This window comes from Rhinoraja longicauda, chromosome 11, assembly GCF_053455715.1.
Source record: "Rhinoraja longicauda isolate Sanriku21f chromosome 11, sRhiLon1.1, whole genome shotgun sequence".
Classification (NCBI taxonomy): Eukaryota; Metazoa; Chordata; class Chondrichthyes; order Rajiformes; family Arhynchobatidae; genus Rhinoraja; species Rhinoraja longicauda.
The window spans coordinates 41,620,419-41,648,232 of NC_135963.1; the positions used below are offsets into that span (position 1 = coordinate 41,620,419).

A 27,814-nucleotide genomic window follows, 5' to 3' on the forward strand; every position below is an offset into this window, starting at 1 on the left:
GAAGGAAATGGGGAAAATTAATCAGACCTCGCCGAGCACCAGTCCAAGGAGTGTGAAGAACCAGCGCCACTAAAAGATTACCAACTGGGTTTCAGGGGAAAAGTGAAATTAATATACAAACAGAACAAGAGGAGCACAGCAGAGACGCAAGAAACTTCTGATGCTGGAATCTTCAGCAAAAGACAAACTGCTGGAGGAACTTAGCGAGTCAGGCAGCATCTGTCGAGGGAATGGACAGACGTTTTGGGTCGCAACTCTTCTTCAGACAAGATAGCAAACCAGGATAGTGCAGCTGTGCATGCTGCTCACAAATAGAAAAATAACAGAACAATCCACTATGTGGAGAGCATGAAGATGGGCTGAACACATGAGGGAATTCACCACCAGACACAGGACGAACACTGACATGAAATACAAATATTGACGATCAAACAACAGTAACATCAGCCAGAGACAAATGTACAAAGTATATCTCAGAGTGCAGCGACCTGAGTGAGAAAGGAAGGTGTAGGTACAAATGCTACTAAATTTTTCCTAAGTTAACAGTCAAAGCTAAATATTTTTTACCCAGTTAAATCCTTGTAGGCTATTTTGAGTCACAGCTTGCAGTTTCAGGTGAGCAGGTAAACACGGCTGCTTGGGTGGAAACCTCCCTTTGCAAACGTAATGGTGACCTTGTCAACTGAAGTCAATTAAGCTCAGTTGAACGGGCTAGTATAAGAAAATAACTGCAGATGCTGGTACAAATCGATTTATTCACAAAATGCTGGAGTAACTCAGCAGGTCAGGCAGCATCTCGGGAGAGAAGGAATGGGTGACGTTTCGGGTCGAGACCCTTCTTCAGGCTGATGTCGGGGGTGGGACAAAGGAAGGATATAGGTGGAGACAGGAAGATAGAGGGAGATCTGGGAAGGAGGAGGGGAAGGGAGGGACAGAGGAGCTATCTGAAGTTGGAGAAGTCGACGTTCATACCACCGGGCCGCAAACTGCCCAGGCGAAATATGAGGTGCTGCTCCTCCAATTTCCGGCGGGCCTCACTATGGCACTGGAGGAGGCCCATGACAGAGAGGTCAGACTGGGAATGGGAGGGGGAGTTAAAGTGCAGGGCCACCGGGAGATCAGTTGCGTTAATGCGGACCGAGCGCAGGTGTTCAGCGAAGCGATCGCCGAGCCTGCGCTTGGTTTCGCCGATATAAATAAGTTGACACTGGGCTAGTGTTGAGTTACTGCACAAAATAATGATATCAGGCAGGATCTTTGAGGAATATAAAGCAAGCAGTAAGAACTCATGCAGGAAATCAGATGGACCAACAGGGGCTATAATATGTAATTGGGAGGTCAGATTAAAAGAAATCCCAAGGTTTATTATACCCTCATTAAAAATAAGAAGGTAACTAGGGAGAAAGTAAGGTTGGTCAGGGTTAAAGGAGGCAACGTGTGCTTGGAGTTAGGGTTGTAGGTGAGGTTCCAAATGAGTACTTTGCATTGGTATTCACCAAAGAGAGGTCCAGGAAGGATCAGTAAGGGGTATATGAATATGCTGGGGAATTGTGAGATCAGGGAGGAAGTGGTTTGCAGTTTCTTTAAGTAGATTAAAGTTAATAAATCCTCAGGGCCTGATGAGAGGTATGAAAGGAGACTGCTGAGGCTTTGACGTAGATCTTTGTATCTTCTCCAGCCAAGGGCAAGGTCTCAGAGGACTGGAGAGGAGCCAATGTTGTTCCTTGGTTTAATAACGGTAATAGAGATAATCCTGACTGGTGAATTTCACATCAGTGGTACGGAAACTATTTGATAGGTTATCTGAGGGGTAGGGTTTGCTCGCATTTGGAAGAGAATTGGCTGATGAGGGAGAATCAGCATAACTTTGTCCATGGCAGGTCATGTCTTATGGATTTGAGTTTTTTGAGGAGGTGATAAAAGTGATTAATGAAGGTAGGACAGTGGATGTGGTCCACACGGAATTTCATAAAGTGTTTGATAAAGGCTCACGTGGCAGGTGGATCCAGATGATGCATGGGATTCATGGTAAATTGGTCAATTGGAATCTTAACTGGTTTATTCAAAGGAGACAGAGGGTAGTGGTGGAAGGGTTAGAATTGGGATCATTATTGTCTCAGCTCTCAATTTTCACTGTTAACCTGAGAACAAGACTATCACTGTAGTAATGAGATATGAAAAGACCAAGTCTTTATAGACTTACCGATCTAACCATGGTAATTAATGTTTATCAACTAGTCTACAAATTAAAATTAGTAACATATGAGGACAAGATTATTGGATTCCCATAAGTGCATGTTGATATGGATAACATACAAGTCAGGAGTTTCTGACCAAAGAATTATGATATCTCGCTGGTCACAACGTACATTCTCACCAACAGTCTAAAACTTTGCAGCCAAGCAAAAGAAGGAGCAAGTTGGGGGAAATTAATGGAAAAATACATATTGTCTCCAATACCCCTGGTCAGTGCGGTACAACACGAGGCACGACAAAGCCCCACCTCATTACCTTTAATGTCACTCCACTGAAAAGGAGGTACAGCAACATACAGGCTCTGCACGGAGTGTGGAACAGTGCGGCTGCACCACACACTGCACTGACTCTTTGGATCATTGTCCGTTTCATTTGTCCTGCACTATTCCAAGAAGCAAATATAATAAACAGGTAACTATGGATTGTGAAGTGTTGAGGTCCCAGCACTGATCTCTGTGGCACCTTACTAGTTACTGATTGTCAATCTGCAAATCACCTAGTTTTCCAGCTGTTATCTATTTTTCATCCACTCTTCAATCCATGCTAATAAATCACCTCAAACCCTGCATTCTTGTCTTTAGAAGTATTGTTTGGAAATTTGAATGCACGACATCAACTGGTGTGCTATATCAATCCATTATATTACAAGTCAAAGAATTGTAATAAATCTGTCATTTTCCTTATCATAAACCACAATGATTCTGCCTGATTTTATAAATGTCCTGCTATTAGCTTCTGAATGCAAGATTTCAATGTTTCGCAATGACAGACTTAGGGTCTAACCTTTCCTTATGCTTCCAGATTTCTCTCTCCCTCCTTTCTTGCAACCCTTCCAGTTTTCAAATCCTTACGGAGATCTCCAAAATCCAGGTGGTTTTGGCATACATCCACATCTCTGCAGCCACTCTAAGATCTGAAGATGACGGCCATTGATTCCAAGGAACTACTATGCTTTTAGTCCAATTATTTGAACTCCCTCCTTCCTTTTAGCCCTTTGGTTGTTAATTATTATTGGTATGTTTTAGTAAGATTACAGGTTGGCAGTTCCTTGAACCCAATGGCTTACATCTTCAGTTTTTACAGTGGTGCAGGTATGTTTTCATTATCCAACTATAAGGGCCAACATCAAATAAAATATTTAGAACCACAACCAGTTCTCCGTTTTCCATTATTGGTCCCTAATGGGTCCCACTCATATATTGATTACCCTCTTGCCCATAATAAACTTGGAAACTGCTCTGGGATTTTCCTTAGCTTTGCCTACCAGTGAGGTTTTGTGTTCCCATTTAGCCTCCTAATTTCTTTTCCAGGAGTGTACCTCCTTACACTTTCTATGCTTCTGATGGGCTTCTCCCACTCTCAGTCCTCTAAACTTGTGCCACATGCTTCCTTTTTTATTCTTCATCAAACCCACAATTAGGGTTGCCAACTTCCTCACTCCCAAATACGGGACAAGGTGACGTCACCGCCCCGCGCCCCACGTGACCTCACCCAGCCAGCAGCCACGTGCTCCCGCTCCACCAATGGCGGCCGCCCGGGCCGGGAGGCGGGTTGCTACGCAACCTTGGCCGCGTTCCAATCAAGCCATCAGTGGACCGTGCATAGGCTGAAGGGTGAGCATGCAAAAGCAAACGCCCAGTGATTTTCTAAAACAAATCATAGGGAGGCCAGTGGTGGTTAAACTGAACTCGGGTGTGTATTACCGAGGTGTTTTAGCTTGTTTGGATGGATATATGAACATAGCACTGGAGCAGACAGAAGAATACGTAAACGGTCAGTTTAAGAACAAATATGGAGATGCATTTATTCGAGGCAACAATGTGTTGTACATCAGTACACAGAAGAGAAGACTTTAGATGAGGTTGTAGACTGAAGATTGATTTTTGATTTGAAAGGCATAATTTTTGTAATGTAACAAAACTTTTCTTTAACTCTTGAAAATTTACTTTTCTGCACTATATAACTGGTGGTTTCTCCATAAAGAATGATTTAATCCATATCTTAGTTTGATTTACCAGATAATAGCTGTGATGCATGTGTCAAACGTGATGTCTTATTCTGACTGGTACCGAACCGGCCTATTTTGGAAGTATTGTATTTAATTAAAGGAACATTCAGTAGAAACCGTATTTCACTGGCCTGGCCTCGTGGCAGCGTTGGGCTGCATTGATAATTTAAGCGGTAATGCTTTACTGTTTAATTAAAATGGCTTTCCTGCGGTATATTTCGATTTACACCTGCTCTTTTGAGCAGATGCACTCACTCACCTGAGGTGGGGCTTGTTAGTATCTAACGCTACCCTGTGCACTTTCTCTCCTATTTATCTTGATGTAAGGTCGATTGAGTCAGCTGTTTTGTATGCGAGGTATCTGAGCTGAGGCTGGAGAGAGAGAGAAAGTAAAAGAGAGAAAGCGTGCAGTGGATACAGAAGAGGTGAGCTTCAGGAATTAGGACCGAAGAGGCTGGCGTCCGGCGAGATTTTGCAGGGAGATAAGAGAACCGTGTTAGCCTTTCATTGGGAGGAAGCGACGAAGGAGTGAGGAATCTTGCAGGAGGCGAGATGGACATCGATCGGCCACAGATCTGATGAACCGGTTGATAAAATCTCAGAGCTGCTACCTACTGTGACAATTCGCCAGGCGTTCGCTCCTGTGGGGAGGGCTGGCACTCGGGAGATTTAACTCGGGAGAGTTGGTGCTCAGGGAATTTGTGAGAGCTCCACCTCCGAGCCTCCGACCGAACAGGGGCGGTGGGGGTGGGGGTGGGGGTGGGGTGGGGTGGGCATTTGAGAGTCGCCAAAGAGATTTAATAATTAAAACGTGGAAATTAAAAACATTCCCAAGGGAGAGGAGAGAGAGGGAGGGGGGGGGAAACTAACCTGGAGAATGAAAACCCACAAGCGCCTGGCGGTCCAACCCTGAACACTGCTGGAGCACTCAAATACGGGACACGGGCTGTACGGGACAGCCCAATGTAGCCCAAAATACAGGATGTCCCGGCTAATACGGAACAGTTGGCAACCCTACTCACAATACCCCCTTAATGTCTAGCCCCCCCTTGGGCTTGCTTACTGTACATTTCACCCTTGTGGGAACACATTGCCCTAACCTCTCATTGTACACTTATGAATGACTCCCACTTGTACACACTCCAGCAAGTATATGCTCCTGGTTACTTTTGCAAGACCATGTTGTATGACCTTAATCAGCCTTCCAACACCCCCTCCCCCCATTTCAAGACCTTGATTTCCAGATTCATCCCTCTCCACATCTACCTCAAAACGTACAAATTATGGTCAGTATTTTCCGATTAGTTGCAATATTTCATCAGCAGACTTTCATCAGAGGACTCCCATCTCATGACTAACATGCTATGAGCACTTTTTTCTCGAGGACCTTCATGAGATCATTAACTAATCCTGTCTCATCACACAACACCATATCTAAACTGCCTACTTCCTGTTTTTTTCCTCGACACATTGCTCTACAAAACAACCCAGACAGACTCTGTGAACTCTCAAGGCTAACCTTGTTCATTTGACCTCTGTACTTTTTTAGACAGTGCAGCCTGCACTAGAGGCTCCAGACTGTAATCCTGTTTTTCTCAGCGGCTCTGAGTTTCCAATCCCTCAGTGCCCCCCCCCCCAGCATTGTCAGCAAACAAGGCCAGTTTGACACGTTTCTCTCTCTACCTTGTATCTGTCGATGGGATCTTCCTGCTGTGCCTGCTGCTCTCTCATGGTCTGGTATTCCTTCTCGTATTTCTTTAGCTTTTTTGTTGGCACCTGGAAAGATTGAAGAAGAGAGGGTGGTTAGTGGAAATAATACAACACCTCTGGAACACATCAGTGACAGGCTCTCCTTGCTGAGGGAGCAGCTGATAGATGCTACCATTATTCCCTGTGGTGAAGGTTATATTTAGCTCCGTGAAACATCAATAAAGAGTGAGGGTGCGGACTAGCTTGTTAACGGAACCTTCCAGATAAAGGCTGTGATTTACAATTAGATTTACAAATTGACCTTGGCTCCTTCACTTATCGTAACGATTCATCTCAAAATCTCGAATTCACCAATAGGGCCGCACGGTGGTGCAGCGGTAGAATTGCTGCCTTACTGCGCCAGAGACCGGGTTCAATCCTGACCACGGGTGCTGTCTGTACGGGTGTGTACGTTCACCCCATGACCACGTGGGCTTTCCCCGGGTGCTCGGGTTTGGAATATGGAATATCAAGGGTAGACTGGACTCTTGCTGTAGACGGTCAATACTTGAGTAGCACAAGCATTATTTTACATGAGTGGCTGCCACAGGAGTCCCATATGGGCTTTGCCCAAAGACCAAGAAAACTCTCAGTGGCTGGATTTCTGTGAAGAATGACCCATCTGTGAAGAATGTCCCTGACAATTCTCACCAACTTCGACAGATGCGCCGTAGAAAGCATTTTGTCACGATGCCTCACAGCATGGTTTGAGAAGAGCTTCATCTAAGATCGCAATAAATTGCAGAGAATTGTATACGCAGCCAAGACCATCACACAAACCAACCTCCCTCCCACAGATTTCATTTACGCTTCACGCTGCCTCGGTAAGGCCACGAGCATAATCAAAGACGTCACTCCCTCTTCTCCCCTCTCCCATCAGGCAAGAGGTACAGAAATGTGAAAATGCACAGGGACAGTTTCTTCCCAGCTGTTATCAGGTAACTGAACCATCCTATCAACAACTAGAGAGCAGTCCTGGGCTACTATCTAACCCACTGAATATTCTCAGACGATCTTGAATCAGAATTTACTGGACTTTATTTTGCATTAACCATTATTCTCTTCATCATGTATCTGGACACTGTGTATGGTTCGATTATAATCATGTATAGTCTTTCTGCTGACAGGTTAGCATGCAACAAAAGCTTTTCACTGTACTCCGGTACACATGACAATAAACTAAACTAAACTAAAGCTCGTGACATCTTGATCCATTTAATCAAAGATGGAATGTGTAGGAAGGAACTGTAGATGCTGGTTTAAACCGAAGATAGACACAAAAAACTGGAGTAACTGGCAGCATCTCTGGAGAGAAGGAATGGGTGACGTTTCGGGTTGAGACCCTTCTTCAGAACAATGGAATACTCTGCACTGCATATAGTTTAACAACTGACCAAGCGTGCATCACAAGTTAGCCCATTCACCATCCTAATTATGTAACCGTTCCCAAGTGCATAGCTTCTACATAACTGCACTATCATAATACATTGAATCGCGGTAGTTCAAAGAGATAGCTTGCCGCCATTTTCTCAGAGCAATTGGGGATGGGCAACAAATCCCACAGGAGATTCCCACAGGAGAAAATAATGTCACCGTTATATTAGAGAAAAACATGCAGGAAGATCACATGCAATGATTTGCCACAATCAGCAATGTGACAAACATTACAAGACCATCCATTTTCTCTGATGAAGCTCTCCCTTCCCTTCCTCAGGATACTGCCTTGGATCGTTGGCGTCCTCCTGTGAGAGAGAATAATGCCTTCTGTTGCACTGAGTATCTGCCCCCAAAGACAGCAACTAGCAAAGAGTTCCTCCAGCAGTTTGTTTTTAGAAGGGTATGTTCTCAACCAAGTCATGGCTGAGGCCTTGTAGAGACCAGTGTGATGAGGAGGTAAACAAGTGACGCAAATCACCAGAGAGCAACCTCTGATTCTGCCTGACCCACTGAGTTACTCCAGCACTTTGTGACTCTCTGATTAACATATGTTCCTAGTATTAATGTGTAGGAAGGAACAGCAGATGCTGGTTTACACCGAAGACAGACTCTAAAGAAGGGCCTCGACCCGAATCGTCACCCGTTCCTTCTCTCCACAGATGCTGCCTGTGTTGCTCCAGCATTTTGTGTCTATATTCAGTCTTCCCTGTATTAACCTGACACACATTCTTGATAGTTCCACTTTATTGCTGCTTCCCCTGATCGCCTTAATTACTTAATACACAAAATCTGCACAGTCATGCTAACTGTGCCAGAGTAATCACATTGCGTTTTCCTCCAACCAAGGACTTTTGTGTGTATAGTAACTAACCGTAATACCATTTTACAAGATCATGTAAGGGCAGCAATTTTGTTTATAATTCAGGAGAGTACAATAACCAAATCCTAGAAAGGGAAAGCTAAGATAACAATCAGCAAAATGAAATTTCTTCTATTCAACACAGGAATATCAAGCAAGAAGCTGATTGTGATCCACCCACCTCTAATTTTCTGTCCTATCTTTAACTTAACTCCACCCTGAAATGTGTGAATAAAAGAATCATTAACCGCACTGCCTGATTATCAGTCAGCCACAACAAAGCAATCAGGTTACTGGGTTACTCTAAGCAAAGTAATGGCATGCAATTGCAAGAATTTTGCATGGCTAATCCGCTGGCAGTATGTGTGACCATATCTTCCGTTTGAAAAGTCCAGTTTCAATGTCGATATTGTGCAGAGTTAATTACTTTTATTTGGGCTGGTGCTAGGGTTACAATAATCAATCTTAACAGTAGCTTAGGGATGTGAAATACGTTAGAGGTTCATGCTGGGAATTATTCACCAGAGAAAACCGACTCAAACATACACCACAATTCCAGTCATTGTTCTGGTTGCATGTGACTTTATTACTAATTTTACCTAAGCCATGTTATGAGAGATATTCTGTCGTCGGAATTCCAACTATGTCAGAATCTCAGTGGAATATGAGTGAAGTCTGTGACCCAGGGCTCCTTGCAGAGGGCCTGGTGCCCACTAACTGTAGTATCCATTGCAGTAACACAGTCATCTGTCCTTACTGTGGAGACTTACATGAGGTGGGATAATGCAATCACATTCAGGGTTATGTTCTGCCACCACCTCCAGCAGGCGCTTAAAGCGTGTAATATGAATCGGCAGGGAAAACACAGCAGAGTTAATATTTTAGGACGATAATCCCTCAACATAAAAGGTCGTCGAGCAAAAAGGCCAAGCCCTGCCCTCCTTTCAGATATCGCCTGAACCACCATCAAACACCTCTCGTATTCTCTGCTCTTATGCGCCAGCACTGGCCATTTTGGCATAAACTGGAAAGCCTGGTTAGCTGAAATAGCTGAATCTTCTTTCCTGAGGGCTGAAATGGGTATAGACTGATGCTGAGATTGCAGAGGGTCTGGTGCCCACTAACTGGCATTGCTCTCTGCCCTCACTGTGAAGACTCCTTCATTGCAAGACGAAGTCAGAGAATTAAACTTTAGTGATAAGATGCTCACTGAATTGAGCTCCAATTGTGATGCCCTTCATTACTGATAACTTCAAGACAGACCTGCGCTTGCGGAGTTGGGCTGTCATGGCCCTGCAGGAGGCCAGCAAGGCTCACCTGGTGGGGCTCTTTGAGGCCACAACCTGTGTGCCATCCACGCCAAGCGAGTCACCATCATGCCCAAAGACAACCAGCTGACCCGCCGCATCCGTGGGCAGTGGTCCTGAACCCTGCCTCGACTGGAAAGGCTCGTTAGCTGAAATTGCTGAATCTTTTTTCCTGAGGGCTGAAATGGGTAAGGGGGATGCTGAGATACTGCAAGTGTTTGGCTTTTCCAGTGGGGAAGAGACCACATTATGAGCCCCAAATGCAGTATACTAAATTGTAAGTAGTGCAAATAAATCGTCCCTTCACCTTTTTAGGTTTCTGGATGATTGTAAGGGACAGGGTGAAAGGATAAGGATAAGTGGCATCTCCTACTGTTGCATGGGATAAGGGGCTTGAGCAAGGAATAACCGGATGTGGAATGATGTCTTGGGAATGCTGAAGGCGGATTGAAGGGGTAGATGAACCTGGGGATGCCATCTTGTTACAGGTGGTGGAAATTGCAGTTGAATAAAATTACTCAGATTCCAGAATTTGTTCACTGCAAATTAATTCACATGTTCAGACGCAGAGTCAGAGAAAGCAACGAGCAGAGTTAATTTCATGGCTGGCCACTGGTCTTGGTGTTAGGTACGAACCGCCTCTTCAGCAGCAGGCTGCTCAGTCAAGGCTCAGTGATTATGCCTTGATGGCTTTAAGTGCTGAACCAGCACGGCACACAGCGTGTAACTGGGTCACACAGACTGGCGGGTTTGTTTCCTGGTTCAATCCCTGCTCTCCACTGAGTGAGCTAATCGCAGTGGGGGAAAGCAGCTGGGGAGGTATAAATCAGCCTGGATGCTGAGTGCCTAATAAATCTTCCTCACTCCCTCTCTCAAATACACCGTCGCTATGTTGCTGACCTCTGATCCAGAGAGAGGACGCGAGAGAGTGTGAAAGGAAGGGAAAGGGAGGATGAAAGAGGTGAAAAGGAAGGATGAAAGAGAAAGAAAAGGAGGGTGAATGAGGAAAAGAAAGAAAGGGAGGGTAAAAAAGACAAAAAGTGGTTGGGGGAGGAAGGGAGAGAAAGAAGGAGATGGAAAGAGGACAGACAGACAAATAGAGGTAAGGCAGCAATGCACAATGCAGTGGGATCAGTCTGTGCAAGACTAGACCATCAATTGTCGGAGAGCAGGCCCCATGGACTGCCAGTGGTTTCGGGTAATCATCCTACCCCTCTGATGAGGAGCAGACGTCAGGCTGGTGAGACATGTTTCCAGGAGTGGACTGGGCAAATGTTGGGGCCAAATCTTCCATCCGAGGTGTGAAAGGCAAAAACATAGACTTGCCTCCCCCACCCCCCCCCCCCCCCCCCCAAACCTCCGGATCATGGGTGCTAATCATCCTTCTACTTAATCCTTGAACTGAACTATGAATGTTGACAACTGAGGAAGAACAGCAGCTGGTCCTCAACAGGAACTGCAAGGCAACAACAGGTATAAAATATATATTTTTAAGTTTGTAATTTAAGCTGCTTATTTCCTCAGCAGAAACAATCATGGCCCGCTGCAAATTGCAGGCATCAGTAAATCGTCAATGGTAGCTTTCTGCTAATTTGTTTGATTTGTCTGCAACTCATCTGCAATTAATTTTGAGGTATGTCCTACAGTTTTGGTAGGGTCTTAAGCATTGTTTTATATGTATGTCATTGTCCTAAGCTGTCCATCTGACAATTTCAGCTTTACTTGCACACCCTTCTTCTCCCCACCATTGGCGACTGTGCCTTCAGCTGCCTTGAAAACTCCCTCCCTTAGCCTCCCTCCTCTTTGCCCTGCTGCTTTACAGCCCTACATGTCCTCATACCACCTCCGTACATTTGGTTTCTATCTCATAGGATGCCTTGTTGCAGTTTTCTAATTGAGGCTCACTCAAATTAAACTGATGAGGCCTAAAGTTAGATCGAAGCCATGTCTCGTGTGAGGGTTCATGTGTTTGACCACAGGAACAGCATTGATTCTGCACATAATTTGAGAAGTTGGAAAGGCAGCCTGGCAGAAAAATGAAATTAAAATGCGAGGATGCCACTGACATTGCTGGAAAGAGGGCTACTCAATAACGTGATAACCAAATGCCCACGTACCTGGCCTTCCAAAGTAAAAACCCAAGATCCAATGTGGAATGAACACTCCATTTAAGGTACCACCCAGTTACCTAGGTTTGCTCAAGCTGACACTGACTCCATTATGATGGAACATCCAAAGTGTTTGGTGGAAGTTTATCGGAAACTTTGACACGCAGCCACATGAGGAAATATTTGGTTGTTATCTAAAATTTCATCAAAGAGGTCATCCGTGGAACTATGTGCCAATGTTGAATCAGTCAGCACTGTCGTGTTATTCAGGGAACAGAGAAAGTTGATTAAATCTCTCATGTATTTGTTATTGTTTACAACTTATTATCAATTTGGGCAGTTTGGAGCAAGGGCTGAAGAGATATTAAAGGATCTGTTAACCACAGATGTTAGAATTAGACTCTGCATGTGAGAACATGTAGGGAGAAAAACACCAGCGCTTTCACAGGGGCCTAGAAACCTTGCCCTTTGCTCCCGGCACAGTTGATGGGACAATTTACACTTATACCGAGCCAATTAACCTACAAGCCAAATACGTCTTTAGCGTGTGGGAGGTAACCGAAGATCCTGGAGAAAACCCATGCAGTCACGGGGAGAATGTCAAAACTCCGTACAGACAGCACCCATAGTCAGGATCGAAGCCGGGTCTCCGGCGCTGAAAGCGCTGTAAGGCAGCAACTCTACCGCTGCGCCACCGTGCCGCATGCAAAACAAATATTTTCACTGTATCCCAGTGCACATGACATTAATAAACCAAAACTAATACCAATGCAATGCAATTGGGACTCCTGCCCCTTGAATCTCTATACAGCAACATTGCCTTGACAACGTCACACCCAAAATAGAAACCTGAGAGCTAGGTGAGGCAGAGGGAGCGAGTTCGGGATCCCTAAGAGATTCCCAGTTAATAAGACACTTTTGAATTGCAGTAGTAATTTTTAAAAAATGCAATCAATTTGTGAACAGCAAGTTTTACAAATCACAATGCCACAACAATGCACAATGTACAGTGGTGATATTGTTTGTGGGATAAATATCGATCGGGATAGCACATAGTACTCACTCGCCTTTTGTTCATACAGGTAGGGCATCTTTTAACCCCTATCTGAGTGATACATGACTTGTCCAGAAGCCCTGAAGCTGGCTCCTGCTCTGCCTCAATGACGGAGCTAAACTTGCAGCAACCTACCGTGCACTTGGGTTTTGTGACAGCCACCATGTTGGCTAAGGTGTCCTCTTCATCCATCTGACTGAAGACATGGGCATCGTAGGCTACTGTTATAGAAACTTCTTCCATCATTTTGGATGCAGAATGTTAAATTTAAATAAATTAAATAAATAAGAGGAATCTTCCTGAAGGTAGGGAAAGCTGGTGAGAGAATGAAGAGTCGGCAGCATCCACGTTTAGTTCTGAAACTAGTTGCGGTGAGAAGTTGATAACAATCTGTCCCGACTTAAGCATGAGCTACATGTCAGACTCCATTATCGTTGAGTGCATGAAGCCCCACTGGTGGAGGTTGCGACCATTACAGAGCATTAACTAACGGCTCACTCTCTCCACCTGTTGCTTGACCCCGACTCTCTGTAAGCATTCTGGAAGTCAGAGAGCCATGAATCGTGGCTTCATCTCTCGAGAAAAGTGCGCCCAGTGAAAGGGATATCCTTGCCTTCACTCTGCTAACCACTTCCTGCTTGTTTTCTGCTGAAATGTGAAGTGGCGATGGGGAAGAGGGCTGTGCTCTCTCGTTACCTCGGTGGCTTCGATACTCCTTGAAGGACCAGCCTCGTGCAACAGTCAGATATTCGAGAGTGACACCTTGAACATTTGCATTTGAATAGGTTTCTAGGGCAGCAGCGGTGGAGGCTAAGACTTCAGGGAGGAAGTCCGCTGACTCGCTCACTTGCAGACACAAGGTTCTTCACATACAGTCCTTACTTCTTAAAAAAATATGCAGCGCGACTGCAAGGCAGTTCACCCAGGGAGCTGCAGAAACACACAGCTATTTCCTGGTTCAGATCGTTCCCTTTGCAGGTGTCTTGCGGGTTTTAGGGTGAAGGATTTCCAGTCGAATCCAGTTGACCAGTTCACGTAGGTACCCTCGAGCTCACCGAGAGAAGATTAACAGGTTCGTCAGGTGAGACAAGTTGTCTGGAGGTTCTGGAACATTCTCTCACTGATTTTCACAGGACGAGGCACCTGTTCCACAAATACACGCCTCTTTCTCTCTCTCTCTTTCTCTCTCTCTCTCTCTCTCTCTCCCTCAGTACTGACTGTAGTTTAAACACTCACTTTGTGAACCAGGAAGCAGCGGTGACTGAAGGGAAGTTTTCAGATGCCCCACATTCCTGACCAATTCACGTGCTTTCTTTTAAGGAGTGGCTTGTTTCGGTCCATCAGTTCCTCAGGGCAGGTTAATGAGCAGCAGTGGAGGGTGAGGAGTGGCTCGATTTGGCTCGCAGCCACAAAACCCACAGTCAGAGTACTACTATTTACTCTCATCACAGAGAAAGGCACTCAGAGAGAAACCCAGTGTGAAATGCAACTGATGTTAATTAGCTAACACATTATTGCACGTGGATCAGTCCACTTAACAGATTCCTGTTTTGTGTGGGGTGGTGTGGTGGGCCAGAAGTATTGTTTAAAGCAGGCTGAGTTATAGTGAGGATCTGTAGTTCTTTCACAGTGCAATTTGCTAAGGATTGAAAGAATAAAGTATGTGCATCATGATCTCTGCACATTCTGTAATATTCTTTCAAACAGTGAAGAAATGTAGTTGGTGTGGTGCAGCTGTCGATTTGCAACCAGCAAGCTCCCACAAACAGTAATTTGGCAATCTAATGTTGGTTAAGTGATGAACATTGGCAAACACAAAGGGCAGAATAACTCTGCTTCTCTCTGAAACGGTGTTCTGCATCTTTGCGCATTCACGTGACAGAGTCCTGGATTAACATCTCATCTGAAAATGAGCAACTCCTGCATTCCACCACTGTCCCACCATTATACTGAGAACGGTAGCCCAGATCCCGTGCTTACATCTCCAGTAATCCAGCACTCCCTCACTATTACACTGGGAACCGTCGCCCAAATCTTCTGCACACATCGCCAGGAAACCAGCACTTTCTTACCACTCCACTGGGAATATTATCCCAGATTCGCTGCACACGTCACCTGTAATCCAGCACTACTGCACTGGAAACATTAGCCTGGAAACCCTGCTCAGTTCTTCAGTAATTCAGCACTCACTGGGATTGTTATCCTGGATCTCTTGTTTGCATTCCTGATGTGGGACTTGAACTCTCAATTTTCTGATGTAAATGCCTGTCTGCCAGTCTCTAAGCAGTCTCTCCACAGTTTGTGGACCAAACATGTGGCAGTTTTATGCTTGCCAGAGTCCTACAGGATGGTCCACCCGTAGCATGGAGAATTTGGCAGGATGTGAATGGAGAGGAAAGTCTCTCATCTGTACACCATTGTTCTAAATGCCACAAAGACGGAGTGCCTCAGGATATCATGGATGCCACAATGTCGGACCAGCGAGTTAACATTTGGGTACCTCAGCACACCTTCCATATCCACAGTGCCTCCGATTCCTAGGGTAGACACACAGCTACATTCAATAAGCCCAAAGCACTCAGTTTAGTTTAGTTTAGTTTAATTTAGTGATACAGCATGGAAACAAGCCCTTCGACCCACCGAGTCCGCACTGACCAACGATCACCCATAGTCTAGTTCTAGCCTACACACTTGCGACAATTTACAGGAACCAATTAATCTACAAACCTGTACGTCTTTGGAACGTGCGAGGCAACCAGAGCACCCGGAGAAAACCCACGTGGTCACAGGGAGAACGTGCAAACTCCATACAGCCAGTATCCAGAGCCAGGAACAAACCTGGCTCTCTGGCACTATGAGGCAGCAACTCTACTATTACGCCACTGTGCTGCCACTCGTTCGCTCTAGAAGATTCTATGTCTTGTTTACTATCAGAGTGGGATACTCAGCTGTTAAACGTCAGCTGAGGTGAAAACATTAAGAGGAGCAAAGGAAGATGACCAAGCTGGCCCGGTCCTTAACGACATAGCTACCAGTCTCGTTCTGCAACAGATAGCGAGGTATGAACATGTATTGACCTTGTCCTCACCAACCTACCTGCATCAGTTCATGATGACACTGGGAGGGGCAACCACCAGACAGTCATTTTGCAGAGCATTGAAACTGTGCTCACTCAGTACAGATCTAGCAGCTCAGAACTGGGCAACCTTGAGGCACTGTGGGCCATCAGAAACGTGCACCACCACCGTCTGTAATCTCATGGCTGTGACAAATAACTAGCAGGCAACCAGAGATGCCTTAAGCAGCAGCAAACATAGTTCTGTACAAACTGCCAACTTATTGAAGATGTGACTAATGTCGACTTGGATTTGAAACAGCAGAGTTGAGCAGTCTGATAATCAAATAATTAGATCAAAGCTCCACTGTGACTCGACATCTTATCATCAATGGTGGTGAGCAATTAAATAGTTTATGGGCGAAGGAGGCTCAAATTACTTCCATCCTCAACCTATTCCAGTGGGACATGACTAGTAAATGATCAAAACACAAAATGCTGAAGGAACTCATTAGGTCACATAGCATCTACGGAAGGAATAGACAGTTCTTCAGACTGATTGTAGTGGGTGGGGGGAGTGTGGGGGGGGGGGGGGGAGAGAGGGTAAAGCTGGAAAGGAGGTGGGGGCAGGACGAAGCCTGGCAGTTGACACATGATGGGTGTTTGATTGCCAGATGGATGAACAAAGCTTAGAGATGAAAAAGGAAGCAAAACGGTGTCAGATAAGTAGGGAAGAGGACTAAAATGTAAAGACATTGAAGGAGGACCAGGACAGAAAGGTCAGTATCTATGGTCAGAGTGAGGCCACATGCAAACTAAAGGAATATAATACCCTTGGGTAGCTTACAACCCAATGGTATGAACATTGAATTTTCCAATTTTAAGTAGTACTCCCACCTCCTCTCACTTTCCTGTGCCCTGCCGCGCCCCACCCAGTTTGCACACATTTTTCCCATTATTTCTTCTCCCCTCACCTAACAGCTTTTGTCTCATTTTTATCTCTAGCATTTGTCCACCCATCTTACAATCACACACTCCTTCCCTGTACTCACATATCACTTTGTCCCGTTCTCACCTCTTTTTTCCCCGCTTTCACCTCTGCCGCACTCACCTCTCTCCCCCCACCATAATCAGCCTGGAGAAGGGTCACAATCCTTTCGCAGATGCTGCCTGCCTAGAAATCTGTACGTCTTTGGAGTGTGAGAGGAAACCAGAGCGCCCGGAGAAAACCCATGCATTCAAAGGGAGAACGTGCAAACACCGTGTAGACAGCACCCGTAGTCAGGATCGAACACGGATCTCTGGTGCTGTAGGGCATCAGCTCTATTGCCAAACCACTGTGCTACCCCACAGGATATCATGAATTGGCTGAAAGCACTGGATACAGCAAATCCCAGCTGTAATACTCAGACCTGTGCTCCAAAACAAGCTGCACCACGAGCCAAGTTGCTTTAGTCCAGTTCAACACAGGCATTTATGCCACATTGTAGGAAACAGCCCAGGTATGTCCTGTTCACAAAAAGCAGGACAAATCTGAAACATTAAGCTTCCTGATTTTTTTTCCCACATAGATCTTAAATGCCCATAAGAAGGTTCAATGGGAGCTTAAAAGTTTCACCCGACAAACAGCACCACCCGCTGTGCAATAATGTGTCAGTCGTGCTCTGGGAGCTGCAGATTTGATTCTCTGCTCATCTCTCAGGAGGCCTGCAACCCAAACTAACCGTAGTATGCAGACTGGTTCCACCAAGATGCAAGACAGAACACCACAGGAGATCCTTCTTCCCTGTGGCTATCAAACAATAGACAATAGACAATAGACAATAGGTGCAGGAGTAGGCCATTCAGCCCTTCGAGCCAGCACCGCCATTCAATGCGATCATGGCTGATCACTATCAATCAGTACCCCGTTCCTGCCTTCTCCCCATACCCCCTCACTCCGCTATCCTTAAGAGCTCTATCCAGCTCTCTCTTGAAAGCATCCAACGAACTGGCCTCCACTGCCTTCTGAGGCAGAGAATTCCACACCTTCACCACCCTCTGACTGAAAAAGTTCTTCCTCATCTCCGTTCTAAATGGCCTACCCCTTATTCTCAAACTGTGGCCCCTTGTTCTGGACTCCCCCAACATTGGGAACATGTTATCTGCCTCTAAACTGTACAACTCCTCCCCTTTCTGTCGTGGGGTAAACTGAGACTGAGACTGACTACCCCTCCCCCTCCCTCCCCAATCTTTGCACATCCCCAATCCTCTCCACTTGTCATTTTAATTTCACATTTCATGTATTTTGTGTTTTTGTGTTATCATGACTGTTGGCCGATCAATTTCCCTCCTGGGATAAATAAAGTTCTATTGTATCGTATCGTCCCTCCTTATCAGTGCTCCCCATCTTTTAATGAGGCAGGGGTTCCGATTATTAATCCAAATCACTTCTGAGGGCCATTCATGTTATGGTGCATATGCCTCTGGAAAACGACTCTGGACTGTCAAAGCCGCCACAGCCAGACATAAAAACAGCTTTTTTCCACGAGCAGTAGCTCTACTCAACAAGCAAAAGTCTGTAGCCTCCTTTTGCTCTGGTATTTTATTTCATTCTTCACATGTTTAAATTATAATGTTTTATTCTTAATTGTTTACTGTCTATCGTGTTGTTACTTGCGAGCAAAGCACCAAGGCAAATTCCTTGTAGGTATACATACTTGGCTGATAAAATGTATTCAATTCAATTCAATTCAATTCACTAAAAACTAAAGTTTCAGTCGCATGTATGAAAATGCAATTGCTCATTTGCAGTCGGTTTTCTGCTCAGATTGCTACCAAGCAGCAGCAGGCCAAGATTTCCCCTATTAACAAAGGAAGAAACTGCAGCTTACTGTTTTACAAGTTGATTTGGTTGAACTCACTTTCAGCCTTTGTTGGTTCTTAATGGTACTATAAAATCCAAACATCACTTCATTGACTTTAAACTATTATATTTACAAGTAGACTTTAATCATATAATCATTCCCACATCCATCTCCACCCGCACAGTACATGGTGTAAACTTACTTAACTCTTTTGGCCACTTGAGTCTCTGACCACAGAAATATCCCCCATCACCTTTCGGAGCTTCCAAATTACGTCTTTGAAGGTTTGGAAGCTCAAGTTCAGAAATAGGTTGACAGAATGGGTTGGAGGCCACTAAATATGCACAGGGTCTGTATGGAATTCAACAAAAGGCCAGTCATCGTGGCCTGGCGAAGCACTAGCACTAGTAGACTGGAAGGTCAAAGCAGAAAGTTTGAGCGTTTAGTTTGGAAATTGAAGGAATTTCTTTCCAAAGACGTAGAGCAGTAATTTCCCGGTGACTCTTCCTTAGATCCACCACATACACGGTGCTTGTGGAGAGACTGTAACAGCAGAATAGGTAAACCCTCCTCGCCTTGTCTCATTGTTATCCTACCGCTGCATTCCCAACATCAGTGCCTTGACCCAGAACTGTACAAATGAAACGGGTTTCTCAAGCTACCCAGCAACCTAAAGTAGTTATCCAAGTTGACGAACAAGTGAAGATAAACAGAATTTCTTTCGCTCACCCCAAACTTGCTATTTTCCAATGGCCTGTTTTTCTGCTGAGACTCCATGAATGACATTGTTTCATAAACATTATGTCCATATCTTCTGAGTCTTGTAAGCAAGAGATCTGCTAACCTCCACTGATCAGCGTGGAAGCAGCTGTGACCAGGTGTTTGTTGACCAGTTCTACAAATCAAAATACTTGCTGGAATTCTGCTTGACCAAGCAAGGCTGCCAATTTTAGATAATAACTAGACCAAGTGGACCCATTAGGCCCAAACCTCTCATGCATTGGTGCAGCACCCTCTCCTCCCCCACACCCCCTCCCCTATTACCCCCCTCCCCCTCCCCTCCCCTCTCCTCCCCACTCCCCCTCCCCTCTCCCCCCTCTCCTCCCCACTCCCCCTCCCCTCTCCCCCCTTCCTTCCCCTCACTTCTCTCCCTCCCCTCTCCCCTCCACTCCCCCCTCCCTCCCTCCTCCCCTCTCCCCCCCATTCCCCCTCCCCTTCCCTCCCCCCCAACCCCCCCAACTCCATCTCCCTCAACCCCCCTTATCCTCCCTCCTCCTTCCCTCCCCCCTCCCTCCACCCCCTCCATCCCTAGGAGATAGATTTAAACTTTAAAATGTGAATAACTTAAAAAATATAACACCGATTTCAATGAAACTTCTTCCATTATCACCAAAGGGACGACTGTGAGTAAGGTGGGCCTAAAATTGTTGCGCTATCGTGTACCGTTTTGGCTGCAGTTCAGGAACATACAAAAAACAAACGAACAAGAGTTTTAGTATATAGATTTCAAAATTAGGAACAAGCTATAGGCATTATATTATTACTGACTCACTAAACGATGAAGAACTGAATAGTTTTGAAAGCCTTTATTCCTCCCAACTATAACTGACGAAGTGATGAATGCAGGCTAGTTAGTGGCTATACATGTGGGTTGTAAAAGGTTGTCAAGTTTCATAAAAGAACTTCTGCTTTTTTGGTAGTTAGACTGGAGCATTTAAACAATCCAAAAGCCAAATACGACATTTGCTGGAAGTCTGACATTGCATAAAATGTTTTTGAGAGGTATTTAGACAGATACTTGAACAGGCAGAGCCTGGTAGATAAGCATAAGTTGGCACAGACAAGCAGAAGGGCCTGTGCTGTACTGTTCCATATTTTATACATTCCTGTCAACTGGTTCTCTATGTGTCTGAAACATTCATAGGTTCATAGGTTATAGGAGCAAAATTAGGCCATTCGGCCCATCATATCTACTCCATCGTTCAATCATGGCTGATCTATCTTTCCCTCTTAACCCCATTCTCCTGCCTTCTCCCCATAACCCTGACATCCATACTTATCAGGAATCTGTCCATCTCCGGCTTAAACATTTCCATTGACTTAGCCTCCACAGCCCTCTGTGGCAATGAATTCCACAGATTCACCACCCTCTGACGAAAGAAATTCCTCCTCATCTCCTTTGAAAGGCCTTCTGGCACTGTGAACATCCAGGGTGTCATCAATGTGCTCTCTGGGCATAGCCCTACCTGCCGCTGTTGGAAGCTTGGGTATCCCTTGTGAAGGAGCTGGTGTATGGCCAAACATTGGCCATGCATAATGCATTGGGGGGATGGGGACAAATAATTTCTTGATAAATGAGAAGGTGAGAGGTCACCAGGGGTAGGTTAGAATATGGAGCTCAAGTAACAGTCAAATCCGAATAGCTATGAGCAGATCTGAGGTGCCGAGTGCTCTACTCCTGCTCCTTAGTCTACACCTGCTCCGTAAATGCTCACGGCCAAGAAGAGATGGGCGATAAATGATGGCCTACCCAATAATGCCCACTTCTCCTGACATATAAAAACAGAAGTACAGATCTGAAGTGCTGGTTCATGATCCCTTGGGGATCCCAATCTGTAGGCTTTGAGCTTGTGTGGTGTAGATTTGATGGCCGAGTCTTCCATTGGTCTATCATCAAGTCATAGAGTTTTACAGCTTGGAAACAGGCCCTTCGGCCCAACTTGTCCACACCATGCCAACATATCCCCTCTACACTAGTCTCAATGCCCAGCTGATCAAGATCCTGCTGTACCTTTTGATAACCATCTTCATTGCCTACAATACCACCTACTTTAGTGTCATCTGCAAACTTACTTACCTTGTACATTTTCACCCAAATCATTGACATAAAGTACAAACTCCTCCTCCAATGGCTTCACATTAAGGAAATCTGCTGCCAGTACCTAAGGCAGGCTTCAACAGTTGAGAGAAGTACTATTGCAGCGTTTAAGAAACATTTAGAAAGGTACATGGCTAGGACAGGTTCAGAGGGATATAGTCCAAATGTAGGCAGGTTGGACTAGTGTAGATGGGTCAGGATGGCCAAGTTGGGCCAAAGGGCCTGTTTCCACACTGTAAGACTGTGACTCTTTTTCCAAGATTATGTCAGAAGTACGATTGTGCTGTTTTGAGTGTGGGTCAGCCAGCTGTCTGTCAGTTTGCCGAACTCGTGGGTGAGGCTTGTTTTGGTTCTTCCGTCTGATGGGGTTTAAACCTGAGGCTGTCTAGCAGGGCCTTACCACCGAAGTCGCAACTGCCTTTGTCAAGGATATTCCACTGGGAGATTTCCGTGGGATAAGTATGGACTTAGTGCTCAGGTCAGTATCACGCAACGTTTCAATAACTGCAAAATCCAGGCCAGCATTCCATTCAGTGTCAGGAAGAGGAGGGCACTGGATCAGAGGAAAATATTCCAGCTGCTGAAAATATTCCAGCTCCCCAAAAAACTCATTGGTTGCAGTATGTTCTCTGGGCACGAAATGTGGCATAAAATCGGATCTATAGTCTGTTTTAAACTGCATTCACAAGAGTTGGTGGACTGTTAGTTTTCAGCACTAAACCGTCAGATCTATTCCACGTAAATCTGAAAGGGAAAGGTTGGGATTTTCAGGAGGACACTGGGCTGGTCCAGTGAATTACATCACAATGTCTGCTCAGTAGTCAGAGTTCACACTGGGTTAACAGTCCCAGACAAGACCCTATTCAAATACTCCTGGGTATTCCTGGTGAACCTTCTGGAGTACAAATAATGTGACTGCAGCATCACTAATGCATCTTCACAACTGCAATATATCATGGCAGAATTTGACCAGGTGAGGAAGCTACATATTAAATGGCAAAATTGAGGGAGGGCGAGAGAATGAGAAAGGGGACAGATAGGTGAAATGATGGTAGGCATTACAGGGAAAAGGTTGGAAGACAAAGAGGCATGATGGAAGATATATGGAGAGATACGGGGGAGAGAAAATTAAAGTAAGACTGGGAGAGAAGAAAAGTAGGTTTGGGCAGAGGAAAGGAGAAGTGGGAGAGAAAGGGGATGAAGAGAAGGAGGAAGAAAAGTGGAGAGAATAGGGGCGAGACGGGAAGGGAGGCAGAGATCAACACAGGAGCACCTAAAGAACTAAACACAGACACAGTTCCAGTGCTATCTTTAAATTTGGCAAAGATACCACCATTTTTGGATGAATAACAGGTAACAATGAGTCAGAGTACAGGAGGAAGATTGAAAATCTGATTGAATGGTGCCGGAACAACAATTGCGATCCCAACATCAGCAAGACCATGGAAGTGATTGTTGATCTCAGAAGAAGAAAATTGAGGATCCACAAACCAGTCTTCATTGATAAGATGGCGGTGGAGAAAGTCAACAGCTCCAAATTCCTGGGTAGACACAAAATCCTGGAGTAACTCAGCGGGTCAGGCAGCATCTCTGGAAAGAAGGAATGGGTGACGTTTCGAGACGAGAAGCCTTCTTCAGCCTGATCACATGCACATCTCCAACGAGCTGTTGGAGCCCAGCACATTGATGCTACCAAAACGAAAGTTCAACAAAGCTTCTACTTGCTTAGAAGATTTAAGAGATTTGGTATGTCGATGAATACTCTTCAGGTGTACTCTACAGGTGTATGGTAAGGAACACATTGACTAGTTGCAGGCCTTGTTCGGAAACTCATATGCCCATGAATGAAGGAGATTATAGAGAGTGGTAGACACTACATGTACTGATCTTCCCACTCTTGAAGAGATAGGAGGTGCCACCTCAAAAAGTCAACCAATATCATCAGAGACCCACATCACCCGGGCCACACTCGATTTCACTCCTACCATCGGGAAGAAGGTACAGGAGCCTGAAAACCATGGTCATCGTGTTCAAGAAAAGGCTCTTGAACTCTACACTACTTCAACATCAGCACTATGATCTTCTGCAGACTGCGCTTTTGGTTGCACCATGGATTTTATTATTTTTGCAGGAATATTAGTTATTAATATATTGAATTTGTTTGATTATTATATTTATCTATGTGCATGCATTTATGGGCTTGTTAAGCTGCTGCAGGTAGGAATTTCATTGTTCAGTTGTCAGTATATATGACAACACTTGACTAGCTTGATATAAGGAAAGGGGGAGAGGTGGGAGGGAGACAGAGAGAAAGGAAAGGGGAGGGGAGAAGAAAAGGGACATGGGTAGGAGAGAGAGAAGGGGTAGATACACATAATTTGTTGTTTATCTAATCGAAAGTGCAGTGGGCTTAGAGATGAGTGTTTACACTCGGATGCGTTCAGTCTGCAGGAACAGTGAGTCCTCATCGTTCCGCTGCTTGGCCTCAGGCTGCGTTGTACTCGAGGGGCCAAATACTGGTTGCTAGGATGCAAAAGAAAGCCTTGAGGAATAGGAATAATTAGCGGAACCACCCAAAGGGATTAGGGTGGTTACCACAGTTAATTCATTTTCTGAACAGGAAGATCTTGCCCGGTCTTCAGGGCAAGATCATCTCTTTGAATTGGTTTAACCGTTCATCAGGAGGAGCTTGTTGATAATGGAGAAAACACAGAGCAAGATTGCCATTATTAACTACATAGAAACTGTTCCCTCCTTCACAGAGAAATTGACAAACCAAACAAAATGGGATGACAAATCCCTGATATTGGGCAAGCAGGTTCAAAAAGATGACAATGTAGTAATTCAGGGGAAAAGCTAACTGCTGAACACAAATGGCTGGGAGGAAGTTCGGCATGGCCGACAAATGCTAGTCAACAAAGCAGCACTGAGAGTGAAAGTTTAAAAAACAACAGAGTGCGCAGCTAAGTAGTTGAATGGAGATGTCCCCTAAACACGAGAGGAAACATGAGATTCAGGCACTCCAACCGGCAAAAAAGGTGAGGCCAAAAACCTCAACACCAGGAAACACGAGATTCAGGCACAAAATAATAGGTGGAAAATGATACACATACGCCCAAAACAAAATGGAACATGAGACTCGGTCACCTAAATGTGGTAAGAAACGCAAGAGACGGCGAGCTAAACGCAGAAAGAAACTCAAGACTTGGACACCAAAATTCAGGAGTAAACATGAGACTCTCGCAACTAAACAGAGGATGAAAGACAAGACTCAGACAATCAACACAGGAGGAAATACAAGACCCCAGCACCAAGAACAGGAAGAAACACAGGACTCTTCGCACAAAAACAACAGGAAACATGAGATTCTGGTACCAATGAATACTTGATGTTTGGCAGGGCCGTGTCAGGCTGAAGGGCCATGCTGCATGACCCCATGACTCTGACACACAAGACACAGGCTTGCTGCAGGGGACTTGACAAATATCTTTGGATCTTCTTTTGCCATCGGTGAGTTCCCAGAGGACTGGAGGGTAGCCAATGTTGTTCCTTTGTTTAAGAAGGGACGTAGAGATAATCCATAAAACTGTAGGCCAGAGACCCTCACATCAGTGGTTGGGAAGGGTTTTTCAGTATGGGATTTACTCACATTTGGAAGAGAATAGGCTAAATAAGGACAGTCAGCAGAGAATAAGTTAATTGGGGACAGGGACAGGCAGGTGATCGATGAGGGTACAGCGGTGGATGTTGTCTGTATGGATTTTAGTAAGGCATTTTATAAAGTCTCCCATAGAAGGCTGATCCAGAAGAGATTAAGATGCAAGGGATCCATGGTGACTTTGTCGTATGGATTCAGAACTTAGAAGACAGAGGGATGGGGTGGAAGGGTGTTATTCTAGCTGGATGTATATGACCATTGTTGCTCTGCAGGGATCTGTGCTGGGATCTTTGTTATTTGTGAAGGGTATAAGTGACTTGGACGTGAATGTTGATGGGTTGGTCAGTAAGTTTGCAAATGACATCAAGATTTCTAGGGTCAATCTGTAGATTACAGTGGGATATAGATAAGCTATAGAAATGGGCTGATAAATAGCAGATGGAGTTTAATCTGAGCATGTCTAAAATGTTACACTTTGGGAGATCAAATGTAAGGTGAAAGTATATCGTTAATGGCAAGACTCTTAACAGCATTGATGTACAGAGGGAACTTGAGCTCCTAGTCCACCGCTCCCTGAAAGTGACACGAAGATGGAGTGGTAAAGAAATTGTATGATATACTTGCCATCATTGGTCAGGGCATTGAGTGTAAGGCTCGGGAAGTTGCAGCTATGAAGGAGTTTGGTTAGGCCACATTTGGAGTATTGCGTGCAGTTCACGTGGCCCATTACAGGAAGGACGGAGAGTCTTTGGGGAGGGTGCACAAGAAGTTTACTAGAATTGTGACTGGATGGAAGCTAGAACGAGAAGTTGGACAGACTTGGATTGTTTTATTTAGAGCGTCGGAAACTGAGGGGAGGCCTGATCGAAATGTATAAAATTACGAGAAGCATAAATATAGCAGGCAGTCAGACGATTTTTCCAAGGGTACAAATGTAAGACACAGAAAAAAGACAAATATTTTTGCATACAAAACAGCAGCAGGAAACACAAGACTCAGCCCCTAAACAGTCCTAAAGAAATACAAGAATTGTGTACATAAACATGGCCAGAAATGCAACACTTGGACATTTAAAAACAAGATTCAGTTACCTAAAATCTGGAAACAACTCAGATACTAAAACCGTTAAAACAGGAAACATGTATGTGTGGTTTGGTAGATTCATAAGGTCATAAGTGGTTTACGAGTCGTCCTTAAATACAGGAGAGGTGCCGGAAGACTGGAGGGTGGCAAATGTTGTGCCTCTTTTCAAGAACGGCTGCAGGGAAAATGCTGCGAACTATAGGCCGGTGAGCTTAACATCTGTAGTTGGTGAGTTACTGGAGAGTATTCTGAGGGATAGGTTATACAGGCATTTGGATGGGCAAGGGCTAATAAGGGATAGTCAGCATGGTTTTGTACGTGGAAGGTCGTGTCTCACAAATCAGATTGATTTTTTTGGAGACGTGACCAAAATGTTTGATGAGGGCTGAGCTGTAGATGTTGTGTGCATGGACTTCAGTAAGGTGTTCGACAAGGTTCCGCATGGTAGGCTGCTCTGAAAGGTTAGATCGCATGGGATCCAAGGAGAGATAGCTGAATGGATAGCAAATTGGCTCCATGGAAGGAAGCAGAGGGTGATGGTGAAAGGTTGCTTCTCAGACTGGAGGCCTGTGACTAGTGATGTGCCTCAGGGTTCGGTGCTGGGCCCATTACTGTTTGTCATCTACGTCAATGATTTGGATGAGAACATACAGGGCGATTAACAAGTTTGCTGATGGTACAAAAGTCAGTGGTTTTGCAGATAATGAAGATAGTTGTGAAAGATTGCAGCAGGATCTGGATTGATTGGTCAGGTGGGCAGAAGAATGGTTGATGGAATTTAATACAGAAAAGTGTGAGGTGTTGCATTTTGGGACATCTAACAAGGGCAGGACCTTCACAGTAAATGGCTCTCTGGGTGGTGTTGTAGAGCAGAGGGATCCAGGAGTACAGGTGCATGGTTCCTTGATGGTCGGGTTGAAGGTAGATAAGGTAGTGAAAAAGGCTTTTGGCACTTTGGCCTTCATCAGTCAGAGTATTGAGTATAGAAATTTGGAGGTCAAGTTGCAGCTGTATAAGACGTTGGTATTTAGAATATTGTGTCCAGTTCTGGGTACTATGTTATTTAATAGGAATCTGAGGGGTAACCCTTTTCGCACAAAGGGTGGCTGGTGTATGGAACAAGCTGCCAGAGGACAGGCTGCGACTATCCCATCGTTTAAGAAACAATTAGACAGCTACATGGATAGCACAGGTTTGGAGGGATATGGACCAAGTGCAGGCAAGTGGGACTAGTGTAGCTGGGACATCGTTGACTGTGTGGGCGAGTTGGGCCGAAGGGCCTGTTTCCACACTGTATCACTCTATGACTCTATGAAAGAATTAGGCCATTCGGCTTAATTCTGTGGCAAAGAATTCCATAGATTCACCACCTTCTGACCTAAGAAATTTCTCCTCATCTCTTTCCTAAAATAATGTCCTTTAATTCCGAGGCTATGTCCTAAACTCTGCCACTAGGACTATGACCTCTAGTCCTAAACTCTCCCACTAGGACTATGACCTCTAGTCCTAAACTCTC

General features: G+C 45.0%; 1 protein-coding gene and 1 pseudogene across 6 annotated transcripts in view; one reads left to right on the plus strand and one right to left on the minus strand.

Moving 5' to 3' along the window:
• Positions 1-27,814, minus strand: part of rabgap1l (RAB GTPase activating protein 1-like) — a 252,872-nt gene that overhangs the window by 26,635 nt on the left and 198,423 nt on the right. For 5 of the 6 annotated variants that reach the window (XM_078407465.1, XM_078407464.1, XM_078407470.1 and 2 more), the window contains one exon: positions 5,948-6,040. In XM_078407465.1, the coding sequence (XP_078263591.1) occupies positions 5,948-6,040 (93 nt within the window). Of the gene's footprint in view, positions 1-5,947; positions 6,041-12,913; positions 13,040-27,814 lie in introns of those variants that run through there. The other variant, XM_078407468.1, reaches the window with a different exon arrangement.
• On the plus strand, positions 8-4,112 carry LOC144598174 (U6 snRNA-associated Sm-like protein LSm6 pseudogene; annotated as a pseudogene).